General features: G+C 38.9%; 1 protein-coding gene across 1 annotated transcript in view; it reads left to right on the forward strand.

The window, feature by feature from the left end:
- LOC127655601 (threonylcarbamoyladenosine tRNA methylthiotransferase-like) overlaps positions 1–13773 on the forward strand; it is a 483546-nt gene that overhangs the window by 251995 nt on the left and 217778 nt on the right. The window contains exons 8-9 of the mRNA XM_052143491.1: positions 7058–7068; positions 11113–11279. Coding sequence (XP_051999451.1) covers positions 7058–7068; positions 11113–11279 — 178 coding nt within the window. The remainder of the gene's footprint in view (positions 1–7057; positions 7069–11112; positions 11280–13773) is intronic.

Below are 13773 nucleotides of genomic sequence, written 5' to 3' on the forward strand. Positions count from 1 at the left end.
TCAAATCTGTGTTATATTTTATGTACTCTTGTCATTTTTTGCACCAACTTCTTCAGGCATCACCCTGTGATGCTTTTTAAACAGTATTGAAGGAGTTTCCATCTATGTTGGGCACTTATTGTCTGATTTTCTTTATTATTTGGTCAAATTCATCCATTTCAAAACCTTAAATTTAAAAAAAGAAAATAGTTTTGTAATTAAATTAATATGTTGGCACAATTATAATTTTTAACATTTAAGTATATGCCTTCAGATCAAAAGACTATTAAGATTGTGAGAAACATTTCAGTCAAGTGTTTCAAAACTTTTGACCGGTAGTGTACATGTTCATACTTTTTTGTTTAATTCAGTGCTAATTATTACAAATTGCAGAGGCACTGTGCATTTCTTTGCCAGTTAATTGGCTTGCAACATTGAAATGTATCGGCCAGTGGTGCCTCTTCAGAGCGGCGATGGAGAGGTTTGTTTTGACAGGTAGCTCGGCTCACAGAAGATGTGAGATGGGACAGCAGTGTAGATATGCCAGTGTTAAGACCAATGTTAAGACCAATGTATTAAAAATATGGGGAAAATATGATTTTTACCAAAAATCTTCAGGGACTGCAATTGCTGGTTTTTTTTATTTTTATTTTTTAAACGTGTTACATCCCACTGGTCCATGGGTATTTACAGCAATATCAGTAGATAAAATGATGTCTTTTGACATTCGAACTTAAAGGTTTATATATATATATATATATAGAACCACACACAGTAGTGCTGTCAGTCGAATAACATGTTTAATCACAATTTTTAAGGTAATTGTGATTAATTACAGATTTTTAGCTCTGTATACTTCTGTCAAACTGCATTTAATTCTTTCTGAGAAAAGAAAAGAATATATAACAATAATGTTTAATTAACATTTTGCAGTATTCCACAGAATAAATATAAAACTGCACTACAATAGCACCAATTCAAGTAACACTAAATGTTTCCCAAAGTGTAAGTGGGAGGCTGATTAATTGAAATAACTATTTCTAATAGGTTTCGTCCATTGTAATATGTATCCATATCTTAAATCCTCATCCTTCACAATTGCTAGCGTGTCAATTCACTTTACTACAGCAATCGTGAAGTCGCATTCACATGATTTGTGCTGTTTTGAACTCAACATGAAAAGTATTGTTTATGAAAAGAGTGCTAACACTGTGCACGTAAATGATACTTCATCCAGATTGTCCGATAAGATGGAAGGGCAACACAGCGCCGGTGAAACACTGATTCTACACTCTAGTGAATCATGTAAATGCAGCTTTTGACAGGTTCTATCTGGGCTTTTTCTGTACAATAAATATGGTTAAGAGGTCCTCTCTCCATCACTTGATCATTGACATGGAATCACTATTGTGCATTTTTGATGTGTGTTTACGTGTCAGTGTAAAGGCCCTGGACACATTGCAAAGGTTTTGCCCTATTATAACCAGTGTTTGAACTCACATGGAGCTGAATAAAATGTCAAAGTCTAATGTCAATATTGGTACAGTAAATCTGTTAACGCATGCGATTGATTTGAAATGTGTAATATGTTATACTTATTTTGTTACCTTCGGTTGTATGTTTGTCTAAATTAGTTCACTTCAGTCTAGTCAAATTTGCTATTCCAAAGTCTTCCAGCTCTAAAAGTGTCATCTTGTATTTCATTGTTGTCTCACCAAATAATTTCCTTGTCTTCTCTTTTTTTTTTTCTGTCCTCTTATGACAGAAACACTGGCCACCAATTCAGCCCAACTCTCCGTCTATCTGATATAGGACATCATTAATCGAACCTGAGAGCTGCAGGCCACAGACACACTAAGGACTCTTTCTTACACCCTCTTTCTATCTCTCATATAAAGCTCATAAGAATCATCACACAACTGCTGCTTGGATACTATTTAATTTTCACCACAATAATGTGCTGACGGGGGGAAAAATACATGTTTTACAATGTTATCTGTAAAACTGTTTTTAAATAGTAGACCTTCGTCAGCAGTTAATATTCAAAACTGTGCAAAGTAATTGTATTCTTATAGTTGTCTGTTTGCTCTTTTGTCTCAACATGTCTTTTATAAACACTCTGACAGCTTATCTACTCCTATGGCATCACATACAGCACATCAGTTCTGATAATTGCAGTCCCCGCTTGATCAGAAGAAAGCTTTTGTGTGACACGCTGTACCACTACGCAGAGTGTTTTAGCATTGAACATCAAAGCCCTTCGAGTTCACACACCGGTAATTCTATGTACTCTCTGTTTTGTGATGCCTAAGCTTGTGATTGAACAGGAAATTGTGGCTTTTGAACCGTTAGTATTGCTTGTTACACTGTACATAAATTTACAGCCTAAAATAACTATTGTTTTGCATGCACATTTATGGAACGAAGATGTGGTAAACTAGAAAGTGCCCTTAGGACGTTCAAAGGCTGCGATGATTATATGTTTTGGGGGTGTTGCCATTTGTACTGCATTGTATGGGCCACTTTTATGTTTTATTTTTTATTTTATTTTTTTCACAGAAGAATACACTTCGGTATGAGGAAATATTGAATTTTTTTTCACTGAGCTATCCCTGTGTGTACTTAGGTGAACACTGTAATTTGGATTATAGCTCTCCAATGTGGTGAAAAGGGGAAGACAGTCGGGAGGGGAAAGTGCCTAGAGCCTAAGCTAATCTGAGCGTGAATAAAGATATATAGAGGCAGTAGGACTATCGCCCACGGTTAGGGAATGTTTATCATGCAGATTGAGCAAAATAACACTAGGGAGGATTATGAAAAACAGCTAAAGCGAGAGAGAGGGTATCCTGGAACAGTGGATGGGGCATGACTGATAATTGCTGTAAATATGCAGACAAGACACGCAACCTTTTCCCCTCCACCCCACCCTAATACTGTAGCATGCTAATCAAAGCTGGAGGAGGGGTTTGATGGATGAATACCTCTGTACACAGATGGTGGTATAGAGGGTCAACAGTAAGCTATGCTAGATAGTCTGGGCTATTTAAACCTGTCTGAATGTGGTGGTGGAGCAGCATTCTGAACACTGGTAGCCATGGTGCACATGGTGCACAATGTTAGGTTGGTGGTTTTAATGTTGTGTCGGTGTATGTTCACTGCATATGTCGCAAAACTTCCACCGTCAACAGTCCTTAATTGGTGAGATGGAGGATGATATGTATGTCCCTAAAAGCTAGAGAGCAAGAGCTGAAAACACCTGGAGAACATTCAGTTATCACGGTAAGAATAAGATGTGTCAGGACTGTAGGGATCACACCCTCTCACACACGTTAGACTGAAGCTCCACTGCGGCCTTACTTTCTAAACCAGAGAGGCACTTTACTGTGTTTGCACAACATGCTTTTAAAAGCATTCTATGATATTAATTATTCATATGTCAGTGCCTGAAAGACCAAGCACAGTTCAGCTTGAGATGAGTGTTTTAAAAGCCAATTAACAATTTAGCTTTATTTTCACTTGCTTCTTGAAACATCTGTTTTAAGCGTTAAATGTATAGTTTTAACACTATCCCACCTTCTACAGTGCAGTTTAATCAATTTCCCATCAAGTTAAACTGATTGGCTCTGACATGTTCTTCAAAGCGTGTGCTTCAAAAGGAGGTTCCTCTCAGCACTCATGGCATATGGGAGAGAATCGGGATGCTGCAGTGCGACTTACGCAACTGGGTTTAGATGACACGCACCAGGCAGAGAGACAGCAGATGGAGAGCAGCAGGGGTTGGAGCTATAGCACTGTTATGCAGTCCTATTGAGCTCTAGGCTACAAGGACTAGATTTGGTTTATGATTGTCAACTGGTCGCGCAACAACAGTCGAGTAGTGGTTTTGAACACAATAATTTTGCCCTATGTGAACAAATTTGTCGGATCAGGTGAACCCAAAAGCAGCCTTATTTTTCAAGGCTTGTTTAGTTGGCCAGTGTGATGTTTCCAAATCCTGATTATGTTTTTTCAGGGCACTCCATGGCTGGGTTTGGGACGCAATCTAGTTGTCATGGCGAATGGCTAGTTGTTTCTTGGGACCCTTGCGTTTCAGTTCCACTCTGGTGTGCTATGTCCTGTTGAACACATGAACGTATCCAATTTTAATGCCCCCTAAGGAATGCATTTGATCAGATCCAGGTTAACCTGAAACCAACCTAATTTTACATGGCTTTTTTCATGAAACATGTAGTTTTGAACATCCTTAAGGACACACCATGGTGGCTTGAAGCCCTGTTTTGGTCAGGTTCTGATACTGTCGGTCATACGCAAACTCTCTGACCCTGGGTTTCCTGTAGAGCTGGGCTTGTATGGGAAAATCTAGAGCAAAGAGAATGGAGTAATGCATTTATTTGCAGGAAAGACAGGATTGTAGCCTGTGCCATTGCAGCTGAACTCTAGATCCAGTGATGTCCTGACACATTCACGCTGCTTGTGTCCACCGCTCCCACCCCAGAAGAGGGACACTTTTCCACACCGCACCTATTTCCATCCCTCGCCTGGTTTTTACTCTCCCTCCACTGTTTCTCTTTTGCTGGAAAAAGGAACAGCCCCATACATGGATGACATCAATTCATGACATAGGCCACCAGCTGGGGAATATTTAACAAGGGTTCAGGTAATGGAAACGCACAGGGCAATGTGGCCACGTCCTGTTTGTCCTGTAGGCTAAATGACAGCTGCCCTGCTGCGTCTCCCGGGTTAATTGACTCTGTTTTGTGGGTTACATGATTACATGTCCCATAGTGCTGTAGCCCGGTCCGACTGAAGCTGTCGCCAATGACCGTGGTTTATGTTTATGGTATTTTTTTGTGGCAAGAAATGTCACATTTGTTGGAACCAACATAATGACCCTTGCTTTTATAGGGGAGCACCCATGGAAAAAAAGTATTAAAGTCTTGCTCTCTGCGAGTATATAGTAGCTAGTGCTTCTCTTGTATTGGATGAATTTGCTTAAAGGTGAAGTGTGGAATTTAAGAGTCTCTTGTGACACCAGACATAATCGCATAAATTAGTGTGTTTGCATGTTCATTCTTACAACCATTATGCTTAATAATCCAACAAAATGGAAGGTCTTGTAAACCGCTTATATGTCATTAATTGTTTTGTGTAAGATCATAAACGGTTAAAGCAAAAAAGCGATGGGCACACATAGATTTGTGCCCATAACCTGTTTTTCATGTTGCATATAAACACCTTTACAGACAATTTAATTGGTGTGTTGTGTGCATGCCTGTTTATGTTTTGAAATCAAAAGCAGTATATAGCCCATTATTTAAAATCTTATGTAAGTATTATGTATTATGTATTTTTATTATTATTTTTTAACAAAGTTTTTATACAAATTTTTCATATTTTTTTTTTTATATATATAGTTACAAGCATATTGGTATGCATGTAAATTTGCTTTATGTCAGTTCTGAGATTGGTTTACAAACACTCCCCGTCTTTCATCGGTCAGATAAACAGATAGTCCTGGAAACTTTAGTTATGTTTAGTGGTTGCTGTCTGGATGCTCATACAGACAGAGCAAAGTTCTGACAGCTCCACAATATTTACATTTTGTGAGGAAATCTAATGGCTTACTTATAGTTGTATGTGCACATTAAGCTGGGATTGGAGAAAGTATAAACATTGATTAAAATAATACCTTTAATGTCACCTTTAATGCTGTGCATAACAATGAACTTTAGCCATGACTGTATTCATAAATAATATAGCACAGCCTTTTATATCTTTTTGCTTAATTATCAATCTTTGTCATCATCTGTTTTGTTGTTGTTTGATTCAGTAGTCTTATACATTGGGAATCATTTTGGATGGGATGTTTAGTCCTAGTAGAAATAGTCCAGTGAATTGTACAAGATGGTAACTGAGCAAAAATAAAAGGTGTTCCATTGATATGTAATGTTGAGTGTTATCGAATCTTTGTGTATGTATCTGAGTGTGGAGGTGAGGGTGTGGTTGAGTGCCCATCTGGGGAGAGAGAAAGTGGTAAGGACATACACCTGAGAGGAAGAATATCAGAGCCCGGGGAGAGAGAAAATTGATGATTAATACACCCCCGAGGCTGGGGCAACAGTCTCGGGGGATTGTTCCACCGTTTCTGGGGGAACGGGATGGGTCAGAAGGTAGGCGGTGAAGGGACTGTGGATGGGAAAGAGTGGGACCACATAGAGAGAGCTAAATTGTCCTCCGCCAACTGTACTTTTTCATCCATCGACGCCAGGCAGTGGCAATGGACCCACTCCACCGATCCTTTCAGTAGTCAAGAGATTAATTGCTCTAGCTCCACGAGATTGGTGACATGCTCCCATAGATTGTGGCCAACCTGCTGTAGGATGGCTTTCTTCAGATCGGTGTACCTCAAGAGGTTGTCGACCAGAAGCTGTTGGGCTGCGAGTTGGGCCTCCCTGGGCAGCAGCGGTAAGAACTGGACTGCCCATTGCACCCACAGCCATTCCAGAGCTTGGGCCATGTGCTCAAAGAGCTCCAGAAAGCCCTCCGGATCGTCTTGAGCCTTGCGTCTTCGCAAGCAACACGTCGGGGTTCGCTGCTACCAGGGTTGTGGTGTGTGCCACCTCCTGAGGCACCAAGCTCCGCTATGCCCGTTGGTCCTCCCCTTGGCTTAGAAAGAGTGCCTTGAAGCGCTGTTGCTGCGCTTTCTCTCTCTCCAGATGGGCGCTCGACCATGCCATCACCTCCACATTGAGTGATGTAAAGAGTGTGTCTTTAGATGTATTAATGCTACACCTTTGAGGGTGGACAGCACACAGCTCCCTCATTATCACCTCACCTGAGCTTAATGTGCACTGCAGGTTTGGCAATGTTTCACCTTGCTTCCTGTGAATCAGCTCAACCCCTCCCAATTGAAAATTAAATTATCTACCACCATACAGAAGACTTGCTGTCTACAGCATGAATATGTAGAATCCTTCTAATTTGGTCTGTATATATATATGCATGTAGTATTTTGGGGTACATATGTACCAGCTTTGTACACATTGACAAAGTGATTTTGGCCCATTCTTCTCTGCAGATTTGCTCCAGGTTGGTTGGGTGGCAAATTGTGCCACAGATTCTCAATAGGATTGAGATCAGTACTTTGACTAGGCCACTTTAGGACATTTATATTTTTGTTCTTGAGCCACTCGAATGTTGCTTTGGCCTTGTGCTTGGGATCATTCTCATGCTGAAAGGTGAATTTCCTCTGAAAATTCAGTTTTTTAGCAAATGTTTAGCAAACAGTTTTTTACTGTTTTTTGCAGTATTTACCTATATTTTTCTCCATCCATTCTTACTTCAGTTCTAACAAGATGCCCAGTCCCTGCTGATGAGAAGCATCCCCACAGCATGATGCTGCCACCAATATACTTAACTGTAGGGATGGTGTGTCTTGAGGCATAGGAAGTGTTAGATTTGCACCACACATAGCGCTTTGAGTTTTGCCCAAAAAGCTCTATCTTGGTCAGAGTATGTGAGTGGATTGGGAGTGGAGTGGTATGATTTTGCTTGGAGCGAGGAGCGGGTTTTTAAACAATCGGAGCGTCACTGTCTTCTCTCGCTTCAAGAGCGCTCCACTAATGCTCCATCACAGGCAAAACACCTGTAAACCGGCCCTTAATGCAATAATTCACCATGTTAAGCAGTGTTAAACACTATTGGCATGAAGGAAAGATGGAATTTCTGATATAACCAGAAAGAATGTGATAAAAAAAAGAAAAGAATGTAAGATCTAGCAGCACTTATAATATTCGTATATTATTGTAATATTTTACCTCCAGCGTGAAGTTTTCTTTCTCTTTATACTTTCACGCTCCCAATTATTGATTTACGTGTGTGGTACATGCTTGTGTCTCATCTTATTCTTACGTCAACTGTCATATAGTGAAAATTAATGATGTGATGGTGACTGAGAACACGAGTGATCAAATGTTTGTTGTGAAATCCTAAAAGACGTGTCCAAAAAACATGATGATAATCCGTTCACATGTGGAGAGAAAATCTAAAGGTCAATAATATAAATTATATCTTAATATAATAATTATAATCATTCTAATCTAATGCATCTCAATCTTAACTCTTGGCTATTATGTCTCGCATTAAATAGAATTGAACTTTTAACAACGTAAAACACCAACTGAACTTTTAACAGTGGAGCTGGAGCAGAGTGATTTAAGAATGCTTTGAGTGCAGAGGGGGAATTGTTGATGCTCCACTCCACTCACATACTCTGATCATGGTCTCATCTTACCACAAAACCTTCTCCCACATCGCAGCTGGGTCACTCACATGCTTTCTGGCAAACTCCAGATGTGCTTTCAGAAGGTAAGTTTTGAGTAACAGCTTCTTTCTTGCCACCCTCCCATATAGGCCAGAGTTATGCGTTGCTCTTGATTTGGTTGACTGGTGCACCATTAATCCACTCCCAGCCACTGAACTCTGTAGCTCCTTCAAAGTGATTGTTGGCCTCTCTGTGACTTCTCTCACAAGTCTTCTTTTGTTAGAGCACTGAGTTTTGAGGGACGGCCTATTCTTGACATTGCATGGGTGGTGTGGTGTAGCTTCCACCGCCTGTGCTCACTGGGATATCCAAACATTTGGATATTATTTTGCACCCTTTCCCTAATCTTTTCATCTTTATTACTTTAACTCTTAACTTCTGTGGAATGCTCTTTGGTCATCATCATTTCCCATCATAAAATCAATGTCACCTAACAATAATTGATTTTGAGTGATTTTGAGTTGGGTGCTCTTATGTGCGAGTCATCGAGCCTGCAACACCAGTCCCATATTTACGTGTGTCGTGGTGGAATAGCTTAAAACAATTTTAGTATAATTATAGATCAGTTATTCGTGTCCGACTTGTCGTGTTTATTTAATGGGCTCTTTTGATACTTGAAATGCTCTAGAAGGCATTTAGCTGTAGTTTTAATGAAATACTCAACACAGAAAATTACTTCATATTTTTTTTTTTCCCAACTTAAATGCAAATAGATAATAAAAACCTACTATATTTAACAGAACATACACATATAACAGCACTCAACACTAGAGCAGTGGTTGTCAACTGGTTTTACTTCAGGATCCAGATTTTACATTGGAAATCAAGTTGCTACCCAACACAGTAAATGACTTAATCTGACATCTAAGATATAACACTTGCTCTGCCTATTACAGTCTTTCAGAATCAATTTGAACCCTACAACAATTTTACCATTCACCATATGACACACATAAATAAAAATGTCTTTATAATCCAGACTGTAGATTTACTCTGACCCCTGCAACTTATTAGAGCTGCTGAATTGTCCATTCAGATTTAAAAAAAAATAATGACTTTGAAATACAATGGCATTATAATGATCTGCTGACAAACCTTCACTACCCATTCGCTAGCAGTAGATTAATAATGCAAGCAGAAGGCCACCCATCAGCTATGTAGCTAATAGTCTTGATCTCAACAGATCTGGACTTAACTCTGACTTCATTTCAGTTATAAATGCACAAATACACTCATTCACTCACACCAGTGTCATAACGGCTTTGGTGTCCCTAATGACAGCTCCGCGTGTTAAGCCGTATCCAACTGAGCTTGTCGGGTTTGATTCGTGGACATTAATTGATGGGCCAAACGTTGCCGGCTTTCTACCCGACTGATAATGCCCGGTCAAAGTCTCCTTTGTTAAGTCTCTCACAGCCTGATTAAGAAAGCTCGGAAGATTTATCATCCAATGGGGGAGCTTTCTCCATTCACTGGTGGCCATTCCTGCTTTGGAGAGCATTAAATAATACATGGAGGTTGGAATATATGGGCTGCTTTTATCAAAGGCGCTAGTCCAGAATTTTGTTTCAGAGCTGTTCTTACTGGGGCAAGGCCTTGGACACCATTTCAATTTATGCACTAAATGACACTTGTCAGTTGTAATTCTCTGTACAAACCTCTTGTCTGAGAGTGTACCTAAATATTATAAAGCTAACAAGACAATACTCTAATAAACATTATAAAATGCATAGCAAATATACATATAGGGTAATGTAGTGAAATGTAATTAGATTTGAACTTCTTTACTTTTAATATTTAAATTATATTACATTCATTCACAAAGCTATTATAACTAATTTATATTAATTTGACTATTGAAGACAAATGAATTAAAATTAAATAATTACTTAAAATAATTAAATACATAGACATACATAATGTTTTATATTTTTTTCTTATTTGACATTACATATCTCTAGGTGTTAATAAGGTGGCCTTGAAAACAGCTTTTTTGTTCCCAATCATGTCAACTGTATTTAAGAAAAAAAAATTTGATACGATAAAGCAATCAAAAGTTATAGCATTACAAAAAGAATTTATCATAGTGTCCAAAACATTCCCATTTGTCTAAAAGCCTCTCCAAACAAATAAAACATAAAAATGAAGTGGGCTCGTTTGAAAGATAATCACCACCTCTGTTTCAACTTCAGTTTCGTAAAGTTATGCTGCATAAAAGCATCATTTTGTCTGCGAGTAATTGTTGTATTCTACTCTTTGAGAGCTTTCCAGCAACATATGATAAATGGATATTTTATCTGCTTGATGTTTTTACTGATTACAATAATATGTACAGTGCATTTTTTCTTTTATTATTTTTTAATAAATTATCAAAACTGAACGCTTCTGATTTGTCTGCATATTTCAAAGCACTTGTTCAGTTTTGGTCATAATCTCTACATGTATTGGAAAGTAGAGCTGCTAAGCTTTAAAACGATACCTATTTTGTGTTGGTCAAGACTGTAGTTTTTAATATTTTGATAATTCTTGTTCCTTGCTGGCCCGCTGCTTAAAGGGTGAAACATATAATGAATCAATTTTGAGTAAATTGGTTCTCTGTGTTTGTCTGCCATATTTTCACATTTTTAGCACCCCTGTTAGACCTCAAAATACAGCCTAGGTAGGCATCTAACTAGGATTTGGAACGAACATCATGTTTAGTTTGTGCCTAGGAAACCAACACCAAGTATTTGCCTTTGCATGCTATGTAATTCCTAAAATATGTTTCACTTTGGAAAATCCAATAAACACTGCTTCCTCTTGTCTTGTAGAGGGTGTTTGTGAGATCTGGCTGACCAGTGAAGACACGGGGGCGTACGGCAGAGATATTGGTACTGACCTGCCAACTCTGCTCTGGGAACTGGTGAAGGAGATACCAGAGGGAGCAATGCTCCGTCTGGGCATGACCAACCCCCCATATATCCTGGAACATCTGGAGGTAAGTGTTGATCATAAGACCAATAGTGAAATTTGCCTCCCATCTTTCCCATCACCATTAATACCTTGCAGTAAGTGAATTCCGAGTTATGTATGTATGCATGTGTTTATTTAATTTTCAGTTGCAGGCCAGTTCATTAATAAGGAAGTATGCAGTTTGGATGTTAAATTGTGCCTATCCCAGTTCCGTACACAGAGACAGCAATGAATAAGACATTGTATGTTGAGTTCCTGAAAAATGTTGCTCTGTGGCACTCAAATCAAACCAGTTGTGTGTGTTTAGGGTGGAATTATTTTAATAAATAACTAAAGTGTTTGCATGTCACATTGGAGTTCTGAGAATAGGCCTTCCATGTCAGTTATGCCCTTACAGTGGTTTTCTGGCAAAGTAGATTAAAAGTACAGTCCCTTATGTCCAATCCTCCCAACTTAACACCACAACCTCATTCCCATCATTTAAAAACAATACCCAGAATGCAGTATTCCCCCTTTGGGCCCCAGATGCCGAGGACACCCGTAATCCCTCAGACGGCCATGAGAAGTGCTGGGAGAAGCAGTTTTAATTTGCAGAGGGTTAATTGAGGTTGTAATCCCCCCATATGTATAGGTAACGTTTATGCTCTGTTACATTCAAATTAAAAAGTGATGATTTTTTTTCTTTCCCCCTAAATGAAAGGATATAACAATTAAAGGCTAATTAGAAATGTAGCCACGCTTGTATACTTGCTGGGGGACAGTTATTTCTTTTTTTATGTGCTAATTTGATTTTCATTATCTGACTATTTGTCTTTATTTTATTTCCACACACTCAGCAAGTATTTTTAATTGCATGTCGTTGCTTTGATGCATCTATTTGTCTTCCGGAAAGCAGGAGAACATGTTTACTAGGTCGCTTCTCATTTTTCTTTTCCTGAAGATTTGCAGTCTCTATTGATTTCCGGTACATGAACAAGTAAGATTGTAAAACAGTCTTTCACAACTGAGTGTGCAGGTCTTTAATGGGTGGTAAGAATAGTCTTGCTCTCAGGGCTCCATATATTGTGTCAGCTACTCTGTAAGAATGAGGCATAATGGTTTTCATTGGTGATGAAAATGCCAAGCGGAATCTCAGGAGATGAGCATTCACTCTCCCCTCACGTACAGACAGATGGGGGTGAAACAACATTTCTTCTCAAAGCCTTACTTGCTCTTCCACCCGTCTCTCATGGCTCATTCTTCCATTTTCTAAATATGTCACACTCTTAATGGTACATTCAACAATGGTGTAGGGTTTGTTAACACTATAAGTAACTTTTACAGTCTTTTTTGTATTTTAACACATTCCTCCTGAGTTTATTGTTATTATGTATGTATACACTCACCTGCCACTTTATTGGGTACACATGCACATCTACTTATTCATGTGATTATCTTATCAGCCAATCATGTGGCAGCACTGTAATGTAAAATATCATGCAGTTATGGGTCAGGCCCTTCAGTTAATGTTCACATCAACCATCAGAATGGGGTAAAAGTGTGATCTTTTTTGATCGTTGGTGCCAGATGGGCTTGTTTGTGTATTTCTGTAAATGCTGATCTCCTGGGATTTTCACACACAACTCTGGAGTGGAAAGAAAATGGTGCGAAAAACAAAAAACATCGATTGGCTAAGATAATCGATTGGCTAAGATAATCGATTGGCTAAGATAATCGCATAAGTAGATGTACAGGTGTACCCAATAAAGTGGCCGATGTTTGTGTGTGTGTGTGTATATATATATATATATATATAAACAATCGGATGATTGCCTTGCTTGCACTGAAGAACATAAATAGAAGCATATTCACAAGTGGATTCAGACTTTTGAACCCCACTGTATATCTTACCCATCTTGCTTTCTACCTCCCCATGAAAAACCTCTTAAATGTTTTTTTGGTGCTGGAGAGGTTTTGCAGGGGTGGCAAATTACTCTGTCATTTGGGAGGTTAAAGTTGCATCTGTGAGAGCTGTCTTACAGTCTTTCTGAGGACTCTTTTAGCAGCATTAGAGGTGCTTATAAGAACATGTGTGATTTATAGACACTCTGCCTCAACGTTTTGAAATGACAAAAGCACCTGTCAAACAGGAGTGGGACTGATTACAGTGCTCTGCGTGTGTACGTGTGCATGTGTGACCATTTGTGTGCGTGCGTGCGTGTGTGTGTGTGAGAGAGAGCCTTCCATGTATCTTACAAAGCTAGATTGTTGTCTAAAGCCAGGGTGGTTACCAGGGTGCTGCTTTTTATTTAAGATGTTTGGAGTAGTTTTCAACATATCTCTGTACAGTTTCTAGGGTGTTCAGGGGGTTGCTTAATGGTTAGTTGCATCAAAAAGAGCCCATCCCCAATTCTCTATAAAAGTCTGGCCCCAATATATTGCTGGGTCCCTCCTTCAATTCATGTGTGTTGCTAAAAAGTTTCTCATATACTGCATCAAAGTGTGTTTGGATAATTTTCGTGTTAAAGGAGATCACTACC

This window comes from Xyrauchen texanus, chromosome 15, assembly GCF_025860055.1.
Source record: "Xyrauchen texanus isolate HMW12.3.18 chromosome 15, RBS_HiC_50CHRs, whole genome shotgun sequence".
NCBI classification, from domain to species: Eukaryota; Metazoa; Chordata; class Actinopteri; order Cypriniformes; family Catostomidae; genus Xyrauchen; species Xyrauchen texanus.